General features: G+C 50.8%; 1 protein-coding gene across 1 annotated transcript in view; it reads right to left on the bottom strand.

Moving 5' to 3' along the window:
• Window positions 1-20,755, bottom strand: part of ANK1 (ankyrin 1) — a 96,850-nt gene extending 76,095 nt beyond the window's left edge. The window contains exons 1-2 of the mRNA XM_029226367.1: window positions 20,717-20,755; window positions 14,943-15,044 (exon numbers count right to left, since the gene is read on the bottom strand). Coding sequence (XP_029082200.1) covers window positions 14,943-15,044; window positions 20,717-20,755 — 141 coding nt within the window. The remainder of the gene's footprint in view (window positions 1-14,942; window positions 15,045-20,716) is intronic.
• Between the last annotated feature and the right edge of the window lie 4,419 nt (window positions 20,756-25,174).

Raw genomic sequence — 25,174 nt, 5'->3', positions numbered from 1 at the left:
GCTAAGAGTAAAAGGCAGGCCGCTGAATCTTCTTGGCACCTTTGCAGCTAGTCCCGCTAACCTGACAGCCACTCCACTCCACGCTGAATGGCAGACAGAATACTGAGGGGGATTATGGGGAGAAATCACATATTTCCTCCCCCAAATAACTGGGTGTAGAAGATAAACAAGAAGGAGGTGGAGGGATATTAGAGGAACTTCTTCAGCTAAATTAGAAGCTAGGGAGCAAAGCAGTAGCTACTTGTGGGCATTTTTTTTAGCCACACGCTTTTCTCAGGAAAATGCCAGCTTGCCAAATTCTTCTTCCCGAAGACCTGCTTCTGCGTCTCCAGTTACGCGCACGTTAGACTAACTGATTTTGTTCCACAGCCCTTGGCTGCTCTTTCCTGTTTTTCTTTCATCACTCTTTTTCTATTTTTTGTTTCAAGTTTGATCATTTCTACCGACATGTCTTCAAGTTCTTTGATTCTTTCCTCAGCTGTGTCCAGTCTACTCTGGAGCCTGTTGAAGAAATTCCTCATTGCCTGAAAGTTTTTAAAAATTTCTAGCATTTCATTGGGCTCTTTCTTACAGTTGCCATATCTCTGCTGAAATCCCCTATCTGTCCATGAACAGTGTCCACTTTTCCTACTAGATCCTTTAACATATTAAGCATAGTTATTTCAAAGTCCATCTGATAGTTCCAAAATCCAGGTCAACTCTACGTCTGGTTCTGTTGATTGCTTTGTCTATTGACAATTCTTTGTTGCTGTTTTCTTCTTACTGTGTGTATTGTAATTTTTAATTGAATGCCAGACACTATATATAGAAGAGCAGTAGAGACTGAAATAATTTGTGCCTGGAAATGGACATGCCTCTGCTTCTGTGAAGCTGTTAGCACAGGGCTGGGGATGGGGGCTGAGTCAATCTAGTCAGGAGTTGACCTGCATCTGGGTTTTGTTGTTACCACTGGTGCACACAGCCTTCAGATTATTCCAGAGGTAGGCTGCTGTCACCTGGAGCTCAGAGTAGGAGCTAAGGTGCCAGAGGGTTGTTCTGTGATCCTGATTGCCGCTCAGCTTCCGGCCATCCTTATGTTGCCTGTGCCTCAGTTGGGGTCTTTCTCCACGCTCTTGCCCCCTCCCAGCAGTCCTATGCTCTTCCTTGTTTCAAGGTAAGAGCAGAGCTTCTCTTTTGTCCTGCTCCAGCTTCAGTCTTAGGCAGGCTTTGCTCCTGGGCCTCAAAGGTGGGAATTTTTTTTCATCATTTTCCCCCTCTTCTCTGCCTTGTCTCTATACTTGGTGCTGAGTGAGATTCCCTTGCTCCTCCCCCAGTGGCAGCAGACCTCTGCTTTTTATTTGTATAAGGCAGTTAGTTAATGGCCCCAAATGGCTTCCCGCCCTCCCTGGGAGTACAGGGGGTGTGCCTCCCCCTTTCCTGAAGCAGCACTGGGTCTCTGCCTATGTCCTGGGGCTGGAAGGTTTCCTACCCTCCCCAGGGGCAGGGGGAGTTTGCCACTACTCCCCCTCTGGAGAAGGGATTTTGCCTGAGGTCTGAAGGGGAGAGGGTCTGTTTTGGTTTCACACAAGGGAAGAGTCTGGGGCCACGCCCCAACCCCACAGTCACAGGTACCACCTGCTCTCCTGTGCTGCCCATGGGTGTCCTCTGGTCAGCTGATTTACCCCACTATTTCTCAGGAGCACCTGCTGGAGGCCTGGGGTTCCAGACACACTCAAGCCACACCGGCCTGCAAGAGTCTGTTACGACTTCGGCTTGTATGGCAACTGCTTTTCTCTCCTGCTTCTGCCAAAGCTGAAATGGTGGCCCTCTCCTCGGAGGGCTCAGCCCTTTCTGGAATTCAGCTAAAAGTCCATTGCCTTGTGGCCTCAGCCCTCTGATGGGCTTGGGGAAAACTGTAATTCTGTAGATTATCCAAGCTTTTCTCTCTCTGTTAGGGTGGGAGCAATGTTCTTCGAAGCTTTTTACATCCTAGAAACTCCCTATCCTGAGCCCCTGAGGCCACCTGGTCCCATATGATCTCGTCCCACATGGTCTTAACACGGCAGACAACCATTTTAGGATCTTTTGGGCAAAAATGTTCATGCCAAACATGCACACCTGGAGCTTCTCATCTGCCTTTGCTCTGTTTTTTTCAGGTAAAATGTAGTCTAGAGGATCCTTCTGAGCAGCAATCTGTCTGATGGGCGGGGAGGAGATCTCAGCCAGGCTGTGTTTCTTTTAACATTTTTAAGAAGAAGAAGAAGAAAAATAAAGTCTCATTCAGCCTGAATGATTTAATTTGGAGTATTTTCTTGTACCAACTGTGAGAAATTCCACTGGCAAAATAGACAATTCCAGACATTTGTTCTCAGTAAATGATCCCTCTGTTTCACGTCTCTGATTGCCCCAATTACACTAATTGATTTCTCAATGTACAAATCCAGTAGACGTGTCACAGGAAATTAAACTCTCATCCTGTCCAGAGCAGAGGACGATTTCAAACCTAGAGGCCTTGGTGTCCGGAGATCCTCTGCCTCTTTGAAAACTCCAAGAACACCTCCGAGGCTGCTGCTGGCGTTCTCGTGTGGACACGCTCCGTTCCACTCCTTTTCTCACACCCGGTGATTTCACGCACACACACACAGGTGGCCCTGGAGCAGCCTCAGGCTGTGTCCTGAGGACCCTCCTGCCCACCTGCCCCTGCCACCCCACAGCCCCTGAACCTCATGATTCCAGGCCCTACGCCCTTTCTTTGAGCTAAGCAGTGTGTGTTCCTGTAGCAGCTGGGAAGCATGGCCTTTTTATTCATAAGCACCTACTACCCTGTTATTGGCTCTGCTTAGCAGATTAATTGGCTGCCCTATTATCAGAGGCTATGGAGCCTTGGGCAGGGGAGGCTTCGATGGGGAAGGAAAGGAGTGGAGTCCTGGAAGAATAAGCCAGAGCAGCAGCGGCAGAGAAGGCCAAGAAGCCGAGGGCCCCAGAGGGGAACAAGATGCAGTGGGGGAGGAGTTTCTAGGTAACTTGCCTTCAGGCCACACCCACTTTACCCAGGCAGTCAGCCAGGAGTGAAGGTCTCACCCATAAAGGACAAGGATGTATACACAGAGGATCATGCACCTAGATCTTATATTTTATATGCTACTTTCACATCCAGTCCGGATCCTCTAGTAGCTTGTTACGTCTGTCCAGGGAAGATGAGTATTATACTCTATGTTACAGAAGCTTAATTCCCCGAATAACAACCCGCCTGTACATTCATGAGCTCTAGCTTTGCTCTATTATTGGTTCCTATCTGTGGGGCACGATCACTGACATTACGTATTTCTGGGTCTGCAGCCCTGAAACAGAGTAGGAAATAAGAATCTAAACAGGGCTATGGAGAGAGAAAAGGACTGAAATGGTTGCCATCCCGACTCCGAATCCTGAAATTGATGAGAAAGAGAGAAAGAGGGAGGGAAGAAGGAAAGGCAGAGACCATGGAAACCAAAGACAGAGGGAAAGACGAGCAACAAAGGTGACGGGAAAGGAAAGACGGAGCGACTGTCACTCTGGGCTCAACGACATGAGGGCACGAATGAAGCTGTTGGCAAAGAAACTGCTACAACAATATAAATCTTGGGTCCTCTCCTCAAATTGCCTGCATTAAATTTTCAGCCCAAACAGAAATGAAATCAAAAGGGAACAGGGGTTCTCCCATCTTCCCTTCTCTTCTTGTTCCCGTCCCTCACCTCCCAGCTGGAAGATGCTGGCATCTGAGGAAGCAGGACAGGGAACCGGAGGGGTGCCCTGCAGAGGCATCTGAGAGGGAGGAGGGGGCCACTCTGGAGTGCTTGGGAGGTTGGCATATCGAGCGAATAAACAAACATGTTAAGGATGATGCGAATCCGTGGAAGTCAGATTTCTCACTGTCTGAAGGGATTTAAAACCTGGAAAGAGGAAAGGCTAGGAAGAACCCTGAGGTCTTGGACCAGTATTGGCTTGATCCCATGGGTTTTTAAAAATACACATACACAGATAGATGTAGAAATAGTTACAGATGTGTGTACACACATGACTAGCAGTAGCAGTGGGCACACCGAGTGATCAGATTTTGGTGTCTACATACCAGCCTCCACTAAAAGGAAACGGGGGCCTTGGAAAAGTAGCTGATCCAGGGCTGGGGCAGGGCAAGTACAAAATGCCACTGGGATAACTTATGCCAGAAAGTAAGGAAATCAAGAATGATGCAAACACGTCACATAACACAGAAGCCCGCTTATTGAAAGGGCTCCCAATGGCCTGGTTTAGATCTGAACATCAAAATAAGTCATGAGAGTATCAGATTACAACCCATCAAATAAAACAGGAATCCATGAGTCTGAAGAGACTCATTATAAGTAAATAATGAATAAAAAACAAATCAATGAGGGAGAAGGGAAAGCTTATCCTTCAGTGGAATGCCAGCTAGTAAACGTAGAAGAAATGATGGAGATGGAGAATCACTCCTTGGAACCACCATAGTGGTAGTGATGCAGGCAGAGGTCATCCGTGTATGTGCCAGGAATGGTGGCTGGGAGTTTGATGAGGGACAGGATATGGGCATTACATAGGAATATTCCTCCCCAAGAAAATACTGATCAACTACAGAGGGAAAAATTGATGATATCACAGTAGAAAAACTTGGCAGACACCAACTTCAGCAGGTGATCAAGGCTAACATCCTTGGAGTGGAAAGGGAGCCTGATTTCTATGGGATCCTGCTAGGAATGCTCTGCCTCTGCCTGGTCACCAGGAAACGGAAGACGGTCAAAAAGAGTAGAACACAGGCCAAGGCTGAGGAAGCATTCCAGGTTGAAGGAGGCCGATAAGACATGACAAGTGATCCCAGAGGGGCTTCTTGGAGAGACTCTGTGTCATGTGGGAAAGTGTCCTGACTACTGGGTGGTACGCACCGGCTCTTTAGGGGTGACGGGGAACTCCATCATCTGTAGTACATATTACAGATCAATAGAGAGGAAAGGTCGCAGAGAATCTGGGTGAGGGAGATGTGGGGATTCTTTGTACAGTTCTTGCAAATTTTCTATAGGTTTGAAATGTTACAATTTTAAAAAAGAAAGTGGGGGGTAGGAAGGAGCCATGTGGGAGGGGTAGAAGAGGTTGTCAGAGAAGCGGACGCAGAGCTCTGCATTACTCTGGGCTCTGGCTCTGGTGGGAGAGGATGGGCAGCCCGTTGCGGTTCCCGCGCGTGTAAGGATCAAAGCCAGAGTGAGAGGCTGAGCACGCACATCCCTCCTATTTTACAGGCCCCGCGAGGGGCGACCTTTACCGGAGTTGAGAAGACCGTTCTAGGCTGGAAACCCCGGAGAGCAGCCGAAGCCCCACGTGGGAACCAGCGGACAGGAGGACAGGGCAGGGCCCCCACACACCTCACCGCAGCCTCCTCCTGACCCGGCTATCACGTGGCTCCCTGGAGACCGCTTGGTGGGAAAGGTCTGCTAAAAATATATGACCCTGGGTCTAACACATCGGAAGCCAGAAAGAGCTGAAGCGATTGTTGTCACCCTGGCGGGAAATCAACCCTCGTCTCCTTTGCCATCCTGTCTCCGGTCCAGGGCCAGGGAAGGTAGAAGCAGCTCAGAAACGGAGAGGAAGGCGTACAGTCAGAGGGAAAGGCACAGGACCAGCTCTGCACGTGCCCCTGCTCTGCTCTATTACAGTCGAAGTTTACCTCCTTACCCAGGCAGAGCTTATGATTTAGAGGTTACCGGATACTCGCAAGGAGAAAAACACGTGAATGCTTTCATTATCTTAAGAAAAAAAGAAAAGAAAGAAAAAACCAGAAACCCACACCTCTTTGGGAGCTCCGGGAGGAGATGCCTCGACCCGGTCCCCTTCCCTCTCCTCTCCGTACACACCTGGGCAGCTTCCTTGTGCTCAGCAGCCCAGCGGCCGCAGGGGCTGGAGGCCCTTGGGGACACAGAGGAAAGTGTGAGCTCAGGTTAATGAGACAACGGGACTAACGGGACTCGAAAATTCAGCTCAGCAGCTAAGAATATCTCCTGTGGACTAGAAAGAGAATCCACATCCGAGATCTCAGCATTCCTTTAACAGGATAAAAGGAACCAGCTCTTCAGAAGCAGGGCAGTGGGGTTTAGAGGCAAGAACGTCGGACACGGGACGAGGGCCTCTACACTGTCCTCCTGATGTCTAGACATGTCACTTCACCTGCCAGGCCTCAGCCCGTCAATCTTCAAAATGACAGGCCTGCTTCTCTTAATTCCGTAATTCCAGAATCAGTGCACGCACGTACTCTCAGAAGACAGCTGAAATAGGGGAGGGCGGGACGAATTGGGAGATGAGGTTTGACGTAAATACACTACCACGTGTAAACTAGACGGCTAGTCGGAACCTGCTGTATAGCACAGGGAGCCCAGCTCGGTGCTCTGTGATGACCTAGATGGGTGGGATGGGGGATGGGAGGGAGGTCCAAGAGGGAGGGATATAGGTATACATAGAGCTGATTCACTTCACTGTACAGCAGAAACTAACACAACATTGTAAAGCAATTTTACTGCAATAAAAAAAAACATATGTGTTTTTGCACATAGAGATGCAGAAACACATACGACAGGACTCCTGCCAAACTGTTCACAGTGATTTGGGGGGGTTGGGAGCAGAAGGGAAGACTAACAGAAGACTGACTTTCTGTATTTCTGTAAAGTGTGAATTTTTCAACAACCACCCTGCATTCATTTTGCTGTTAAATGAAAAATCTCAAAACACACTCAGGGACATGGTTGTCACAAATGACAAAAACGGGCCTGGCACACACCGTGTGTTCCCTAAGAGTTGATGGAACTGAATTCACACACATGCAACCTGACACACACACAGAGCTATCTTTCTTCTTAGTCTCTCGAGACTAAGAATGCCACATCTAGTCTTCACGTTGTAAATTCACAGCAATCAAACCATAAAGTGGACTTTGGAGGGTGTGCTTTCCTTGTAATATGTTCCAGATCCTTCCTGACGATGCTATCACTCTTTCTAGTCCCTCGGATCCCAGAGATGTCCCCGTTGTTGCTACAACTGGACATTTTTATATACCTGAAGCAGTCAGTTAACTCTCCCTTCACCAAGAGGGAAGGGAAATGAAAATAAAACCAGTCAGCCCGTCCACGGGGTTCGGTGCACAGAGGCCAGGCTAGGGGTTGGGAGGCCCTGGCTCCAGCTCAGGAAGACTCTTTGCCTCTTCACCGACCTCACTTATCAAGCACCTGCTCTATCCACTCCACAGGGGTGATGTGAGCCTTCAAAGCGGCCATGCCTGGAAGGGCTTGGGAAAGCAGAGACACCAGAGAACTGAAATCCGTGATTCTTAAAACACTGTGGGTCACTCTGATTCATGTCAAGCAATCAACTTCCTTTCCAACTATAAATTAGCCACTGTAATTAGCAAGAGGAACCCCAAATAGCTCATTTCTGCCACGATGCAGAAGTCATTTACCTATTTAAAATAATTCATGGGAAGGAGGTTTTCAGGTTCTGTCTTTTTCACTAGTGCCTTTTCTAGCAGGAACCGGAGCTCCAGAAGAGTCCCTGGAACCAGGCTCTGGGGCGTCTAGTGTTCCCCTTGTACACCTGCACACCCCGGACCACCACTCTCCCACATGGGGGGGCTGCAATCACACACCCTTCCCCTTGCTTCTTCACTCTTCCAGAGCTGCGACAAACAGCACCTTTCCAGAAGCCTTAATGCTACCATGTGATCATATGGTATACCATGTATTGAGAGGCTTTCTGTGTGAGCTGGGGGGTGCAGGTAGAATTAGGGAACAATGTAGTTGAACATGACCTCTACGCCTGTCAGCAGTTCCTAAGCAAAAGAGGATGCCAGAGGGGACTTCCCCGGTGGTCCAGTGGTTACGACTCCGACTTCCACTGCAGGGGGGCCTGGGTTCGATCTCTGGTCAGGGAACGAAGATCCCGCGTGCTGAGCAGTGCGGCCGAAAAAAAAAAAAAAAAGATGATGCCAGAGAAGACTAACAGCCTCCATACTGGCCCTGATCCAGGTGCACCCTCCTGATCGCCCCATCCTCCCCTCTTACATTTCATGTACCCCAAGCTCACCGACCTCCCCACTGCCTGTGCCCTTGGCCACCCCTGCCTCTGCACAGTCCGCTCCTTCCCACTGCAGTTCCCCGTTCCCAATTTCCCTGGCAAACTCCCACTCTTCCTTCCAGGGCTTTCTCTGACTCACCGCAGCCACCACCCCCAGACTAGAAGTGATAGCAGAGCACTCACTGTGAGTGGCTCGCACGTGGCTTAGAGGAGCAGCTCAAGAAATGTGTTGAGTGAATGAATAAGTGAATGAGGACAGCCTCATTCTGGATGGCGCTGGATTTGTAACCTTCTATTTACAAGCTGGACTTCTTTACTGGCCTCCAGGTTCTTTGAGAGCAAGGAATGGTTGAATTTAGTGTTTCCCAAGGTCCTGGGGGTGTTCTAAGTGCTCAGTACATGTTTATAGAACTATGGTATAGAGAACGGGTAAGGAACAAGGTCCTGCTGTGTAGCACAGGGAACTATACTCAGTATCTTATAATAAACTATCATGGAAGAGAGTATAAAAAAAGAATATATATATGTATAACTAAATCACTTTGCTGTACACCTGAAACAAACACAACATTGTAAATCAACTATATTTCAATAAAATTTTTAAAATAAATAAATAAATTTTAAAAACTCAAAAAGAAAAAGTGGCAGTGCTTAGATGGAGTTCCTACATGGGCTAGGCGTCAAATAAATAAGGTTTCATCATTAGTGGTTACAGCAGACTGGAGAGCTACTGACTGATTTTATGAGCACCTACTACGTGCAAGTCAGAATCCTGACAAGGAGCGCTGAATAAAGCAAAGTCCTCTCCCTTCAAGGTGCCTCCACTGTAGCAGGGAAGACAGAGAGTAAGACACAGACGCATAGCAAGTCAGGCAACAGTAAGTACCATGGAGAAGAATAAGACAGGCTAAGGGGATGGAGGCTGCCTGGGATGCTCCAGAAAACCCTTCTTCTAACTCTTTGCCTTATGCCAGCGCTGCAGACAAGGCTTCTCCTGTCGGAGTGAAATTTCCTTTATTCCTATCAGGAAGGCCAATGAGCCAGGGTTTGTGAGCGTCACAAGAACAGAGCAGAAACCTAAAATAGTGAGGCTTTTCGCCCCTGGAGTTAGAGCTGGCCGTTCCCAGTGGAGCCCCATGTAGACCCAGCAATTCTAGGAATTCGGGAGAACAGAGGCTCTTGACTTGCTCTCCTCTCGTTCTCTTTTTATTGGGCTAACTGCTAAGCACGTAAGGTCTATGAGTGCATCCCAGAGAGTATGTTTTTTTCTTGCTATGGCCTCCATAATAAAATATTTTAATTTGATATAAGTAATCTAGCAATAATTCTGGAAATTGGACACATGAGGCTGCTGTTAGTATGTGTCTAATTATGGAGCCATTTATTCAAGCCAGTATCGACCACATGACACGTCGTGTGCTGGGTGTTGAGGGGCAGAGGCAGCCATGGGCTTCGCCACCAGGTCGCTTAGCATCTACTGCGACAGATAAGACGACTTTGCTATGCTCTACGGTCGGACACGGCCGAGCTGTGAGGGGATCGGGGTGACGACAGCGGACATTGCTTCAGGCCCTGGGGACAACTGTGTCTTCACAATGGCTTTTGAGCTGAGACATGACCCAACCAGCCCACCGCCATGTGCGAGAATGACACGGCCCCAGGCTGAGTCAGGGCCCCTGGCCCCCAGATGCCCTGTGCCGTGTGTGCTGAGACCGACACAGCCAGGGCGACAACCTGTGAGCCTGGTGCGGGCAAGTCCCTGGGCTTCGCTCCCAACCTTCTCCCCCCTTATTCAGAGCCCCCTCGGGATTCTGCCTGGGCCCCTGCCTCAGCTTCCCCCCCAAGTCTCCCCGCTTCTGTCCCTGTGCCCCAAGTCGATTCTCCACACAGCAGCCAGGGCGATCTCTTAAATACCTAAGTTAGATGGAGTACCTTCCAGAGGCGTCCCATCACCCTTGAAGCAAAATCCAAATCCTCACCGAGGCCTGAAAGCCCTTCAAGATTCCGCCCCAGCAATTTCTCCCACCTCCCCGCCTACCATGCCTCCCTTCCATCCTTCCACTGCAGTCACACTGTTTCTGTTCTTCCCCAAACAAACGAAGCTCACCTCTGCCCCAGGACCTTAGCACATCCCCTCCTCCAGGAACACTCACCTCCAGAAAGCACATGGTTCTCCCTTACTTCTTTTTAAATCATCCCCTTAGAGAGGCCTGCCTTAACTACCCTCTAGATGAGGCCCCTTTCCCTCCCTCCTTCATGGGATGTCTCATTAGCTGATGTTATATATCTGTTCCTTTTCTTGCTAACTCTCTGTCTCCTTCACCAGCGATAAACGTCACGAGGGCACAGACTTTGTCTCTTTTGTCTATCTTGCTCAGTGCCTGATACCTGGCACAAACAAGGTGTTTAATAAATACGTGTGAAATGAGCCCCACGAAGACACTGGGGGATTAGATTCAACACACCTCTCGGCCCTGTTCTCATGCGCCAATGCCAGCGTTCCACTTCCTTGAGTGCTGAGCGGCTTCCAAATATCTCTCTTTGGGTTGGACCTCTTATCTGAGTCCCAGGCTCAAATACAGCAATTGCTTACTGTATATTTCACTGGATTCCTCAAAGACTCCCTAAGAGGATGCCCGCCCAGCCCTGCACACACCGAGGCTGCTCCCGCTTCTTCTGTCCGTGAGCGGTGCCAGCCTCCACAGCCCGCACAAGCCAGACACCCTTCAGCAGGGTCCCTGCTGAAGCCTCCTTCCCCTCTCCCAGCCCCTTCCAACTCATCCATCCCCATGGCCACGACCCTGATCCAGGCCTCCGACGTGTCTCTCCTGCACTACTGCTGTCATCTTATAACCCAGGGGTCCCCCACCCCCGGGCGCGGAGCACTACTGGTTCACGGCCTATTAGGAACTGGGCTGCACAGACGCTCCCTGTCGCTCGCATTACCACCTGAACCGCCATCCGTGGAAAAACTGTCTTCCACGAAACCGGTCCCTGGTGCCAAAAAGGTTGGGGACCGCTGTTATAACTGGCTTCCCTGTATCCACCTGTGGGCCCTTCCACCTGTCGTGCTCACAGTGGGCACCTGCGGCCTTGTCACTCCTGTGCTTGAATCTGTGGTCGCTCCCCTCGGCTCTTAGGATAAAGAGCAGAATCCTTAACCGGGTCTCCAAGCGGGGTGGATGCTCTACCAGGACACACGGATGCATCTGTGCAGGTGGTCAAAGGCTGAAATCCCTCCATCCTTCTTGGTCAGTCCCCCTACTCCTGCCGTTCTTGTCCCTCCCCAAGACCCTTCTCCTCACTCGGCAACCAGAGGGTCAACGTGGGGCTCAGCAGGAAACAGTGGCGCACACGTGCCCACACTCGTGATGCACACACACAGGGCTCGGGCCCTGGGGCACGCTGACCCCTTTGTTGGCCGCTGTTGATCATTGCCCCTGCCTCTCCGGTCCAGCACAGCCCTGAGGTCACCTCTCCAGCCTCATCTGGTCCCTGTTCTCTCCACCTGCAGCCGTTCTGGCTGCCACTAAACTCTCCAGGCTTTTCTCTGCCTCTGGAATGTTCTTCCCTCCCCTCCCTCATTAACCCCATCTCACCCCTCAGCTCAGTATCTCCTGTTCTAGGAGTCTTCTCTGACCTCCAGCCCTACCCCACATCTTTCTTACACATTCTCCTAACACCCCCTGCCTTTCCTCATGGCTGCTAACATAGTTTGGTCTGCAGATCCATTTGCGTGATTACTTGATTTAACAGCTCTCACAGCCAGTAGACTATAGTTCAGAGACGATGAGGATGATGGCTTTTTTCTTTTTTTAACCACTAAATTCCTAAAGCCCAGCTCTACACGTGAGGAGGTATCCAGGAAGACACTGGCTACCCGGGTCTGAAGGTGGAAAAATGCTTGGATCAATGAAAGACGCAGGTATTCATGGAAAGATACTGGCGTAGGCACATGTAGACATGTGTCATTGCGTGTGGACTTGTTCTTTTCTATAACTATAATCATGGTGATCAAAATCAGTAGACATAATCTATGCAATAAGAAAGCTGCCCTGAATATTCAGATGTCTCTTAAATAAGCCTCTTTTCACACTACTTAGCGTAATTATTTCTGAGTATGGCAAACAACTCCTATTCTTTCCACGAGACATACTCTTTGAAAGCGTGTTGCTTATATAAGGATCAGCATTTGCCGTATTACTGCTATCATGGTCCACTGGCTCCAAAGATTCAAGCAAAAGCAAATTCTGGAGCCATGACCCCAGGACAAGAGCCTGTTTTTATCTTCTCAAAACAGTGAATGCGCGCTTTAAAAAGAAGAAGCTCTCATCCCGTTAGGAGGATGGGTTGTGCGCATCACAGGGCAAGGGCGTTGCCCGGATGGTGTGCTGAGGTTAACCGAGGTTCAAGTTCTGGCCCCGCTGCACCCCACCGTTCAGTCCTCTCCCCCCTCCCCCGCCCAACACACTCCACTCAGAGCAAAAGCCAAATCACCCGTTAACAACAGAAGGAGGCTCCAGCGACGCTGGCACTCCTGGGCGGGTCTGCAGCTCTGCCCCTGCGGCAGCACAAGACAAAGAGCAGCGGGGCCCAGATCTGGGGGGAGGGGGTGAAGGAGCCGCTGGGCTAAACCAGTAGGAGGGGCTGTGCACCACGGGGAGCCCTCCTTTCACACACCCGCCCCCCACATCATTTCCTCGCCTGCAGCAGTTAGCAGTTTCCTCTGGCGCTAAGCCCATCGGAAAGCGTGTCCATGAAGTGCAAATATTGCCTCATGCTCGTGGAGCCTGAGATGAACCGAGGAGGTGCCTTAGAGGAGCAACGGCAGAGGGACAGGCCATCCACACGCCGGGGCCTCACCACCAGCAGCCCGATCAGGACCGAGCCCCTCCCGGTGTCATCAGAATCTTCCAATTTCACACGGAAAATCAGCTCTGGCTCAGGGCTTAGGGACATGCGGTTGCCCCCATTTCTGCTAAGTGGCTCCTTTGAGTGCTGGCGTCTTAACCCTTGGAAGGCCTCTGAGGGGCTGGTGCGTCTCAAGTGGGCGCACTGCGGACACTCAGCTGGGTTTCTGGGCCTGAACAAAGGAAGCCAGAACTCGCATCCCTGCCGCCCAGAAATGCATCCGCGGGTGTCCCCACGGGGCTGGGGGGTGGTTGGCGACACCACAAGGACAACTCACACAGCCCCTCTCCTGAGCCCTCTGATCTCAGGACTCTCCCTTGGCCCCCAGACTTTGCTCCTACTGTCTCTCCCCATGAAAGAAATGGGTCCAGAGTGTCAACCTCTCCAAAGGCGACCTTTAGGGCTGTGTGTTTACTTAGAATCACCTCGAATGTCCTCAGGCCTGTGGACGCGCGCAGGCTGGGATATTTGGGTGGAGGGATGACAGAAGGGGGCTTTGCTTCTCCCCATCTAGTTTGCACCCCCAAGTCGGTCCACACGCCTGTCTCCCCTCTGAAGTTCACGGCCATGGCTGCTCCTTCATATCACACACCTACTTGTTTCCCATCACACCCCCCCCCCCCCCCGCCCCATCCTCTCTGATCTTCCAGCTGTGGATTTAGACCACAGAAGACCAACTGGATCCAAAAGGAGTCTTGGCACAGGGTATTGTACACCTTAAGTAGGATGAGGGCCAGGAAAGTGAAGCTGAGGGGCCGGGGCCAGAGGCATGCCGCCAGTGTAAAAGTTAAACTGCATTCCTGGTATTTCCCCTGCTGGCTTGTAAAAGTCATCCAGTCCAGCACAACACGGATGGACCCTGAGGACACCGTGCTCCGTGAAATAAGCCAGTTACAAAAGACATACACTGCATGAGTCCACTGTTATGCGTGAGGTACCTGGAGCAATCAGATTCCTAGAGGCAGACAGGAGGTTGGTGGTCTCCAGGGGCTGGAGAGGAGGGAAGGGCAAGCTGCTGTTTAATGGGTGCAGAGTCTCAGTTTTATGAGATGAAAAGAGCCCTGGGGATGGAGTGTGGATGTACTTAAGGCCACGGAACTGTACACTTACAAACGCTTAAGATGGTCGATTCTATGTTATGTGCTTTTCACCACAATTAAGAACAATTTTTTCAATGGTTAAGATGATTTTTTAAAAAGTCACAATTGGTAACTTGCTTCTCAATCAGAAACGGAATCAGCTGTGTACGTGAACAACTGGCAGAAACAAACAAACACAACAAAAGTCATCCATCCACGGCCCTGGCCACACCCCTGTCCTCCTCCTTGGGAGTAAGATGCTCTCTATTCAGTCAGTGCCTAGATTTCTGGCCCCAAACCTGACTCTCTGTCTTCCAATCCATCCCGCACACTTTCAGTCCCCTCCCCCTCTCCAAACCAAGCCCTGTCACTCAGCACCGGAAGCATCCAGAGAAGCCCTTTCAGCCTCACTAGTTCTCAGTCTCTGTCAGCACAGGACAGAGCAAGTCCTCAGCACCGTTTCCTTCTCAGCCCAGCAGCACACCCACAAAGCCCGCTGGTGGACAAAGGAGATGAACGTCACCACTGACACAGCATCCTTCAAAGGCCCTTCCTCCAGCCCACTTTCAAAGGCCACAGATTTTAAGACTAGCAGGGGCCAGCCGGAGACTTCTAAGGGGAGAGGCCGCAGGGGATGGAGCTGGGTGCAGCCCACACTGTTCGGGCACCAGCGCTTCTCTATGGGGCCCTGGGCCGCTGCAGGGCCACAAACTCCAGGGTTAGGGCCTTCAGCGGGCGGGAGCCCCGAGGGATGTTTGAGGCCACTGGGAAAAGGTGAACAGAGGCAGATTCAAGCCTTCAGGAAAGGGCACCAGGCAAGAGCCGCTCTTCAGAGACCACATGCCTGCCTGCACCCTGCATCTCACTTACCTGATTACAGGTGTTAATGTCTACCCCATTCCGCAGGTGGTCCAAAGCTTTGTCCAAGTTACCTGATCTTGCTGCCCTCAGAAAGCTGGTAGCAGCATCGGCCTGTGAGGAGAAAGAGAAGCTGTGAGTGGGTCTGTGTGACAAAGATCTCACGATCCATTCAAGCCCAGAGCTGTGAAAAAGGGCCAAGGTCACGGCGGCAGCCAGCACACCCTCCTGTTCAGGTGCCCACCATGGTCCCCAGGCGTGTACGGGCCTGGAGCCCCTGGACAGACCGCTCTCCGCCCACGTGCGGGGCAGCCTTTAGAGCTCAGCCTCCCTTCCTGTTGGTGTTTTTATGAGCAAGCGATCTTGGCTAGGACCCGGGAGGGGCCGGCCTTCGAGAGGGTTCCCATTCCACCAGTGACCACTCAGCAGGCCTGGCGTCTCACTGCCTCGATGCTTCCACGGGCTCCGCCTTCCTCCTAAGGAGCCCAAAGCACACTGCCCGGCCCCACCCACTGAGTCACAACTGGAGGCACCACAGGAACCAGACGCAAGCTCTTTGGTGCTATTCTGTGGTTTTGTTTTTAAGTAAACAGCGCGTAGCACTTACTACGTGCCCAGAACCATTATCAGCACTTGACATATAATATGTATCAACACACACACACACAGATGCATTTCGTCATTTAAAATATCCCCAAGAGGTAAGTACTATTGCCGTCCCTATTTTACAGATGAGGGAACGGAGGCCCAGAGAGCCCAAGTGACTTGTGCAGGTTCACACAGCAGGGAAGAGGCACAGCAGGCAGTCTGGCTCTGCCACCTGACCCGGCAGGTGCCCCTCGCCAGTTTTCCTGAATGACAATAAAGCACTTGGGGTCTGTATGCTGAGGCTCAGCCACCTACAGGCACATCCAGACCCTGCCCAGAACATTGGTTTGTATTAGAGATGAATGATGGCCAGAGAGTGAGAGCTGGGGGGATGGAAGACAACTGCAGGGGCTCTGAGCAGCTCCCCTGCGTCTAGGGGGCCCCTACAGTCTGCAGGTACCTCTGCCCCTGTGTTCTTATCTGGAAGCCAGGGAGGGAGGGGGACAAGGCCTGGCTGTGAAGCTGAAAGGAAATATTATACATGACTATAATTATTACATCAGCACAAGCATGGAGCACGGTGCTTGCACACAGTGTGCACTCTGGGTGAGTTTAACAGGTGAGAACTGTCAGGTGACAAGCCACGTGTGAAGTGGGTGGAGGTTAGGGTTGGGGGGCTTATGCCGTTCCTCCAGAAGATCCACCCAGGGGTGCTCTGTCTCCTTCCATGCTCCCCTCGTCCAAGAACGTGCTGTAGTGGGCTGAACCGTGGCCCCCCAAGATACGCCTGCACCCTAACCCCTGGAGCCTCTGAATGTGACCTTACTTGCAAAAAGCATCTTCGCAGATGTAATTATGTTATGGGTCTTGAGATGAGACTGTCCTAGATTACCTAGGTTGGCCCTAAATCCAGTGATAAGTGTCCGTACAAAAGACAGAAGAACACACACACACACACACACACACACACACACACACGAGAGGTCGGAGTGAAGTGGCCACGAGCCAAGGAAGCTGGCAAGCAGCAGAAGCTAGAAGCTAGAAGCTAGAAGCTAGAAGCGGTCAAGAACAGTCTCCCCTGGAGCCTCCGGAGGGAGCGTGGCTCTGCTAACACCCTGATTCAGACCTTTGGCCTCCACACTGTGAGAGAAGATATTTCTCCTGTTTTAAGCCACCGAGTTTGTGGTACTCTGTTAGAGCAGTCACAGGGATGATGGTCCCTAAACATGTTAGATTCAAAGTCTACAGCTGACAATCTCAGCGCCCTACAATGAAACCGAAGCAGGCCTGCACACCTTCACCAATTAAACAGTTAATCCAGGGCAGGAAAGATTCTCCAGGCTTACAGATCTTCACACCGGAGGGCTGCCCCGTGCCCCCGTCCCTGCCACCTCAGGCGAGGATTAATCTGTTGGTTCCTCATGAGCTGGATTCCCAGAAAAATCAGGCTCAAGGTTCAGTCCCTCCGAAAATGTCTGTCTGTGCCTGCTGGTTCAGAAAGCCTGTCTGGACTCAGCTGTCTGGAAAAAAATATAGTACATTATTTCCCCAAAATGAGAGCATTAGAGAGCGACACATCTCCCGCGTGTCCAAACTGTCTTCTGCAGCCCAGTCACAGGATGTGGGAGGAAAACCTAAGCATGGTGGATACAGATAGAGGCAACACCAACTAAGGACACTGTCACTATTCAAAGCATCGAATCTAGGAAGCAAAGGAGAACATTTATGACGGACAGACAAGCAGATACACAGAGGGCTGGGGAAGCCCAATCTGGATGAGGCTGAAGAAGGCTCGATAGTTTCTGTTGTGTGTCTAATTGAACCATGAAATTATAATACTAATATCAATCAATTCTATCTTTCAATCCTGATCACAACCTGTGAGGCAGGTATAATGATTATGTCCATTTTAGAGGTGACAAAATTGAGGTTTGGAGAGGTTAATAACGTGCCCAAGTTCTGTGTTAGTTAACACTCAGGGATTCAGCCCAGGACTCCCTGAATCAAGCCAAAACCTTCCTACTGCCCTTGACCCCAAGGTGCATTCTCAGCGATTTCAAACCTGAGGGTGACCAGAAAGCCATGACAGGTGTAGGGGCTGGGAGGGCCCCCATGCCTTTCCCAATTAAACAGTGAATCCATGGCAGAGAAAGGGTCCCCGGCAGGTCCTGGCTCTGACCCTGACCTGCTGCGTTGAGGCCGAGACAGGCCTCTAGGAAGGAATCATCCAGTCCCAGGCCTTCCCTTCCCTGATGATAAAACTGATGGTAAAAATAAAGTGACCGGCTAAGGTCACCTAGATAGTTAGAGGTGAAGTTCAATTGCTAAGGCTTTTTCATTTTCTTTTCAGTCTTCTCTGGGCATAGAGTCGTCAGGACCCAGGTAGGATGCTCAGGGTATCTTACAGGTGGATTGTAGGTAATAATGGTGTCATTCCACTGTGTATCCCCCAGTTTTAATTCTACAACTTATTTCCTGAGGTCCTGTTTCAAGTCCAGAATCCTGCTAGGGCAAAGAGAGAGAGTAAAAATCCTGAATATAGGTCTCTGCCCTCGTGACTTGAAAAACAAAGTGACAGAGTTAGAAAGTGATCCATTCCACAGGCATGCAGTGGGCACCTCCTAGGTGCCAGAGAATATTTCAGCTGCAGAGCAAATGGCCCTCTTTGGAATATGAGACCCACTCTTGCCATCTTGTTCTGCTGAATCTCTAACTCAGTTTCCTGCAACTTAATGACCTGTCCTAGGTGCCGTTTCCTGGTGCGTCTAGGAACAGCCTGTAACCCAGTAGGGCAGAAAGACAGTCAAAAGAATCCAATATGCTCCATTCAGAATATTTACCTGAGTAAATACCAACCAGCAAAACAACAATGACAAAATACGAACCAGACTATCTCAGCGCTAGGATAAATTGGAGCAGAGTCTCTGGCCCTCCCTGAGTGCCCCGTCCCTGCAGGGCAGCCTGAGAGAGGCCTCTCTGTGTGGAGGGACCAGAGGAGCTAAAGAAAGCTGCTCGTTGCGTCCAGAAAAATCAGTCCACGATGGCCCTAAACCCTGTACCACCACCGAGAGCTGTCACCCCTGTGAGCACACATACCAAGGCTGCCCACTTGCGCCTTTGCCCCTTCCTCATCTTGAGCTTTATTTTAACCTAATTTTACCCTTGAGGAAACTGCCGGCACTGAGGGGAGGAGGGGTCGCACACATCTCATTGCATACGCGGCCCACATCCCTACAGATTAACCCACGTGATGTCCCCGAACTTCTTTTCACAATGAAACAAGTCACCTTTATAAAGCCCTGCCTATGTGTTAAGCCCTCTGCACCAATGACTTCACTGGCTCCGCCCAATAATCTCCAGAGGCAGGTACTTTCATTGTCTCCTCTTCACAGATGAGGTAAACGAGTCACAGAGACGTTAAGCATCTTGTCCGAGGTCACACAGCGAATCCTGGCTGGGCAGGAATCTAAGTAGTGCTTCCTCACTAGCCATGTTCTAGTGCCCAGAGATTCCACTCCAGTTCAGCTCTGGCTGGAGAGAGCCTTCCGCCTCTCAGCACTCAGAGGCTGTGCCCACTTCAGCCCTCGCTTCAGGAGGAAGGAAGCAGAGGGGAAAGGAAGGGAATGGAATTCCTCTTGGGACTCAAGTTCTCATCAGGGCTGCTCATCAGAAAAGGGAGGTGAACCCTTGGTTACCTGAGACGCCCGACTATTATTAAACTTGCACTTCCTGAGTGGGGCAGATACGAATATAGCAATAGATAAGTAGCAGAGGGGACTCCAGTGTCCGGGGAGGGAGAGCCGGAAGCAGGGAGCTAAATGTCAGCAAGCCTGCACCCAGGGGCAGGGAAGGCTGCCGAAACACCGGAGCCAGGTGGAGTCTAGGTTTAGACCAGGTGGGAGAACCCAGGGCCTCCTCACGCCTTCTCTGGGGCTTGAGATGGCCTCAGTTTTCCCAGAACAAATCATGACTGACTTTTTCAAGGTCTCCCAGTGCAAAATCTCATCTCAAAAGATGAATGGAAACTGAGCTCTCATTAATTTCTGTAAACAGTGATAAGACAGTATCTCCTTCCCAAAGGGTCTTGCTTGGGCAAAAGGCAGAGTCCCTGTCAGAACTCCCAGTAGAGGTTCTGGACCTTTTCCTGAGGGGCTGCAGCACATCCAGAAGACCCAGTACAGCAGGCGGTGTTTGGCCTGTATATGGGGGGTGCCCTTCACATCTGAGAGTGCCTTCATACTCAGCGCCCGGGTGTTCCTTGGAGCCCACGTCGGGCCTCCAAGAAAGAACAGGCAGTGCCCGCCCGCACACACCTGTGTGGCCCCTGCATTAGGCTACTGACGACAGAGACACAGAAGTGAACCCTGGGCCTCAGTGTGCGCTTTCATTAGGTTTCTTTCCAGAAAGTTGTGCTATTAAAGGTGTCACTGAGGAAACGAGATGTGTAAGCCAGAGTCCCGGGTCCTCTTATGACCTCTCCGCACAAGTACAAGGCCTTGGGGAAAACCCCGACCGTTCCTGCGCTTTTCCAGCCTCATGCTGGGAGGCTGGGTGATGCAGGATGTGAGAAAAGCCACAGTGGACCCTGACGTTGGACAGACCTGGCGTGAAGCCCCGCTCCGCCACTTGATGCTGTGCCTCGCACAAGTTCCCAGACCTCAATTCCATTAGTAAAATGGGGACAGTGCACAGCTCGCCGGGGGGTCCCCCGGCTCCCTCTCACCCCCATTCATTTCCCGCTGACTCTGGACCTCTGGGCGCTCGTGTTTCCAAGGTCTAGGGCTCAGGCGTGCCGCGGGCGCCCGAGGCGGCCCTTCTCTGGCCAAGGCCAAGGCCGGGGCATCCCCGCAGGTCCGAGTTGGTCCCCGCGAGGGGCGGCCGGTCGCCCCGCACCGCAGAGTCAGCCCCGCGGGACTGTCCTCCAGGCACCTCCGCGCGCCCGCCCGGCCGCCCGGCCACGGGTCCGGCCGCCTCCCGGCACCAGCCCCTCCGCGGCGGCGGCCTCCAGGCCAGAGGAATTTTCCTCTGGATCCCGCTAGAAGCCTCGGCGCCCGCGGACGTGAGGCAACAGTACGGCGGCTGGCGCGCGTCCCCGCCCGCGCCCGCGACGGGAAAGTTGGTGGCCGGCGCCCGACGAGCCCGCGGCAGGGGGCGCGGCGGCGGGGACCCCGCCCGGCGCGGGCCGGCCTGGCACTCACCGCGGCGTCTGGACCCGACCTGCGCGGTCGCGCTGCCATCGTCCGGCGCCGGCGCGGAAATCCGAGCCCGCGGCCGGCTCCCCTCCCCCGTTATCTGCTCGGCTGCGCGCGGAGCGCCAGCAAGTTAAGCGGCATCAGGCTAAAAATACAGGCGCCCGCCGCTCGCCTCGGCTCGGCTGGGCTCCGGCGCGCGTACTCTGGCGCCCGCCCGCCAGCCGCTAGTGGGGCCTCTTCATTTCCTCCTCATCCTCGCGTCTGACGCGAAAGGTAACGCGGAGCGATCTCCGGAGACGAGGCCCCTGCGGCCGAGCCCCGCGGCGCGGGCGCGTGGAGGGCCGCGTCCTGCGGCGGCAGGCGGGAGGCGCACAGGTCCAGGCGAGGTGAGGAGCTCCACGCTGCATGGCGCTCCCGCCCTGCCTCTTGTCTCCCCGACCGCCCGGGTGAGTGGGCCCCGGGGCCGGCGGAGACGGCCAGGGCGAGCTCAGCAGAGGCTATTTATGCCCCATCACCGATCTGCATGTTTCCAGCTCTTGCAGCGTGTCCTGAGATGCCAGCTCATCAGCCTCTTCCAGCTGCTGCCGGGAGCCGCGAGGCGGAGTGAAGCTGAGACGCGGATCTGTTACTACGTCTTCCTCATCCCCCCTGTCTGACGGTGTTTTAGGGAATGTCACCCAAGGCCGGAGGAAGCTCCCAGATTCTGCTCCGGGACCACCCTCACCTTTTCGCGTGGTCATTTCGGGGACAGATGTCAAGAGCGTGTGTGGGGGGGGGGAGGTGACACCAGGGATTACGCTGAGTGATGAGCAATGGCTAGCAGAAGCAGTGACAGAGATTGTCACAGCCGCTGGCGATACTGCTTGTCCCAACATGGATGTTCTGTATCATGAGCCCAGCTTCATGCTCTCTTCAAATAGCAGTTTAGACACGACACCAAATGCTCTTTTCCCACCCCTCCTGCCCCGAAGCATGGGGGGCACCGGACAGCTGTGTGTTTGGGAAGAATTAACCCACTGAGTACCTATTAGGTGAAGGACATATTTCGTTACCTCATTTAACCGTCGCAGGCGCCTCTTGAGATAGAAGATGCTATTGTAGTTGTGTGGATGGAGAAGCTGAGCCCAGGGAGGTTAAGGTCAGGACCAAGTTTACTACCGGTAAACACAGGGGCCAGCTGACCCAAAGCCCTTCCATTAGCAACACTGGCAAGATCCCCAGCCCAAGTGTGCCCAGTGCCAGGAGGGGACAACGCGCGGGATACCCTGAGGTTAGAAAAAACTGAGTGTTTTCCACGGTATGGTGCTCTTGTAAATTGGTGGAGCCACTGTGCAAAACAGTATGGAGGTTCCTCAGAAAACTAAAAATAGGACTACCATACGATCCAGCAATTTCACTCCTGGCTGTTTATCCAAAGAAAACAAAAACACCAATTTGCATGCACCTCAGTGTTCATAGCAGCATTATTTACAATAACCAAGACATGGAAGCAACCTAAGTGTCCATCAACAGAGGAATGGATACAGAAGATGTGGTACATATATACAATGGAATATTACTCAGCCATGAAAAAGAATGAAATTTTACCATTGGCAACAACATGGATGGACCTGGAGGGTATTATGTTTAGTGAAACTGAGTCAGACAGAGAAGGACAAACACTATGCTTTTTCACTTATATGTGCAAACGGAACTGTAAAACAAATGAATATTAACAGAACAGAAATAGATATACAGATACAGAAAACTAGTGCTTACCAGTGGGGAGAGGGGTGAGGGAAGGGCAAGATAGGGGAAGGGAATTAAGAGGTACAAACTATTGGGTATAATATAAATAAGATATGAGGATGTAATGTACAGCACAGGGAATATAGCCGATATTTTATAATAACTTTAAATGGAGTATAATCTATAAAAATATTAAATCACTATGCTGTACACCTGAAACTAAAAACGAATATAATATTATAAACTATCTCTACTTCAAGTAAAAGAAAAAAGTAAGGTGCTCTTCAAATCCATTCGACAATTAGGGGAACGTCCCAAATAAATGGAATAAATAAAGATCAAGAGAGAAGGACAGGATGTTGCCGAAAAAGAGTGATCTGAAGTGTATAATGCAACTAACCTCTCCCATGTGGATGAAAACACTGGAATTTGAAGACAGCGGCATCAGAATTTTCCAGGCCTGAGACCCTCAACACCATCAGAGGACAGGCAACCTCTGAAAGGTGGAAAACGCCACACCCCTGTACCAAAGGCAGGTGTCTGGCTGGGGGAGTCACCACGGCCCCTTCTCCAAGCACAAAAATGCACACATTTTAAAGACACGGGTTACCCTCCAGGTCTCTTGCTCTGTGCTTCTTAAAACTGCTTCTCAGATTTGCTAAAAGCCTCTACGTAGAGAGCTTCAATTAATAAATTATGGTTACTGGAACAGCCCTGATCATAGCCCAGTGCAATATCTCAAGGGATTCCAAAGCACTGTTCCAACATTAATATTTAGAGAGAGAGAAATGCCCTACTCAAATGGCAGGTGAACAATATGAACAATATAACAGTTTCAAAAGCACTAATTCAATTGACTCACACGATGAACTGAAAAATAGACCATTTTTAACAGCTGTATTGAAGTGTAACAACACACTGTAAACTGCATATTTAAAATGTACCATTTAGTAAGTGTATATATATATATATATATATATATATATATATAAAACCATCTCTACAATCAAGACAATGTACCTCCAAAATCACCTCCAAAAGTTTCCTTCTGCCCCTTTGTAGCCCCTCCTGTTGGTACCTACCCTTGCCAACACTTGGTAGAGTTAGCCTTAATTTAGACATTCTAATGGATGGGTAGGAGTATTTCATTGTGGTTTTGATTTGCATTGCCTCATAACTAATGAGGCTGAACATCTTTTCAGGGGCCGACTTGCCATCCACATAACTTCTTTGGTGATGTATCTGTTCAAATCTTTTGCCGATTTTTAAATTGGGTTGTTTGTTTTCTGATTACTGAATTTTGAGGGTTCTTTCTAGACAGCACATCTATTTTAAAGGTGAGATGAACTGAGATCTTACACGTAAAGTGAAATGTTCAAAGTTAAATAGCAAAAATTCCCAACCCAATTCTGATACCCACGTAGTATAACTCCTAAGCCCTGGGTTCTTTATACCATAATTGCTATGGGTTATATACAATCACAAAGAAAAAGGATGAACTAGTCATAGTGGACCAGAAGCTGAATACAACCCATGGTACTGTTGAGAGAATGGGAAAGGGACTTAGGTATTATCAGCGGACTTGAGTACTCAGGACTGCCAAAAATTCTGTTTGTTTTTTTTTGGCCGCGCTGGGTCTTGGTTGCTGCACGCGGGTTTTCTCTAGTCGCGGCGAGTGGGGGCTACTCTTCGTTGCGGTGCGCGGGCTTCTCATTGCAGTGGTTTCTCTTGTTGCGGAGCACGAGCTCTAGGCAAGCGGGCTTCAGTAGTTGTGACACGTGGGCTCAGTAGTTGTGGCTCGCAGGCTCTAGAGTGCAGGCTCACTAGTTGTGGTGCAAGGGCTCAGTTGCTCCGCAAGGACTGCCAAGAATTCTTGACTCTGGTTGTGACCTCAGTAGGGTTGACGTTTTGCAACTTAGATACGCAGAGTCGGACAAAGCCCAAGAGGAGAAGAAGGAAGCAACTTCAGGCACGTTACCCAATAAGTCCTGAGGTTAAAGGACCTGGGATGATCGACATTAAAGAAGAGAAGGCTCAAGAAGATAGCCCTTAAGATGTAAACCCCTCCAGCACTAGAGCCTGGATCTCAGATTGGGACTAATTCTATGGTACCCCTTTCCAGGTGCCATAACCACCATGATTCAATTATAAGCTTCCTACAGGTAGAGGCAGCTTGGTTCATGTGTCCTGTATTCCCAGTCCCTCTGCTTCACTTTTCCCACCTGCTCCCCTATGTGACTAGCACAGACCTGGGCAGTGGTGCTGACTGCTGTATGAACATTTCCTCAGGTCATAAGGAAACTGTAAATCATGGGGTTAAATTGATGTGGAGAAGGTTTAGATCAGAAAGAAAGAATTTTTTCCAGTGGTAAGGGATGTGACTTAACAGAACTCATTATTCAGAAAGAGCTGAATCTTTGCTGGGGATCTTCGGGGTAGCAGAGAAACGTAACTCATCATTTGATATGGTGTAGAGAAGCGCGGGATAAACTAGATGACCTGGAAGGGTTTCTTTGGGCTCTAGGGATTCAGAAAGATAAGCCCTTATTTTTTTTTTTACCATTAATTGACTGTCCCTCCTCAACCCTCCATCACTCCCATACCCTTCGACAACTGCTCCTTGCCTGTTTCCTAATTTTTTTCATACCTTAGGGCTGTGCTTTTATTATAGGTATTTAGTGTACCCAGGAGATTGCCTGTGAGAATCACTGAAACCAAAGCAAACAACCAAGGCAA

The sequence above is a fragment of the Monodon monoceros genome, unplaced genomic scaffold, assembly GCF_005190385.1.
Source record: "Monodon monoceros isolate NGI ecotype Baffin Bay Population unplaced genomic scaffold, NGI_Narwhal_1 Super_Scaffold_17, whole genome shotgun sequence".
In the NCBI taxonomy this organism is placed as follows: Eukaryota; Metazoa; Chordata; class Mammalia; order Artiodactyla; family Monodontidae; genus Monodon; species Monodon monoceros.
This window is presented reverse-complemented; position numbering and strand designations above follow the sequence as displayed.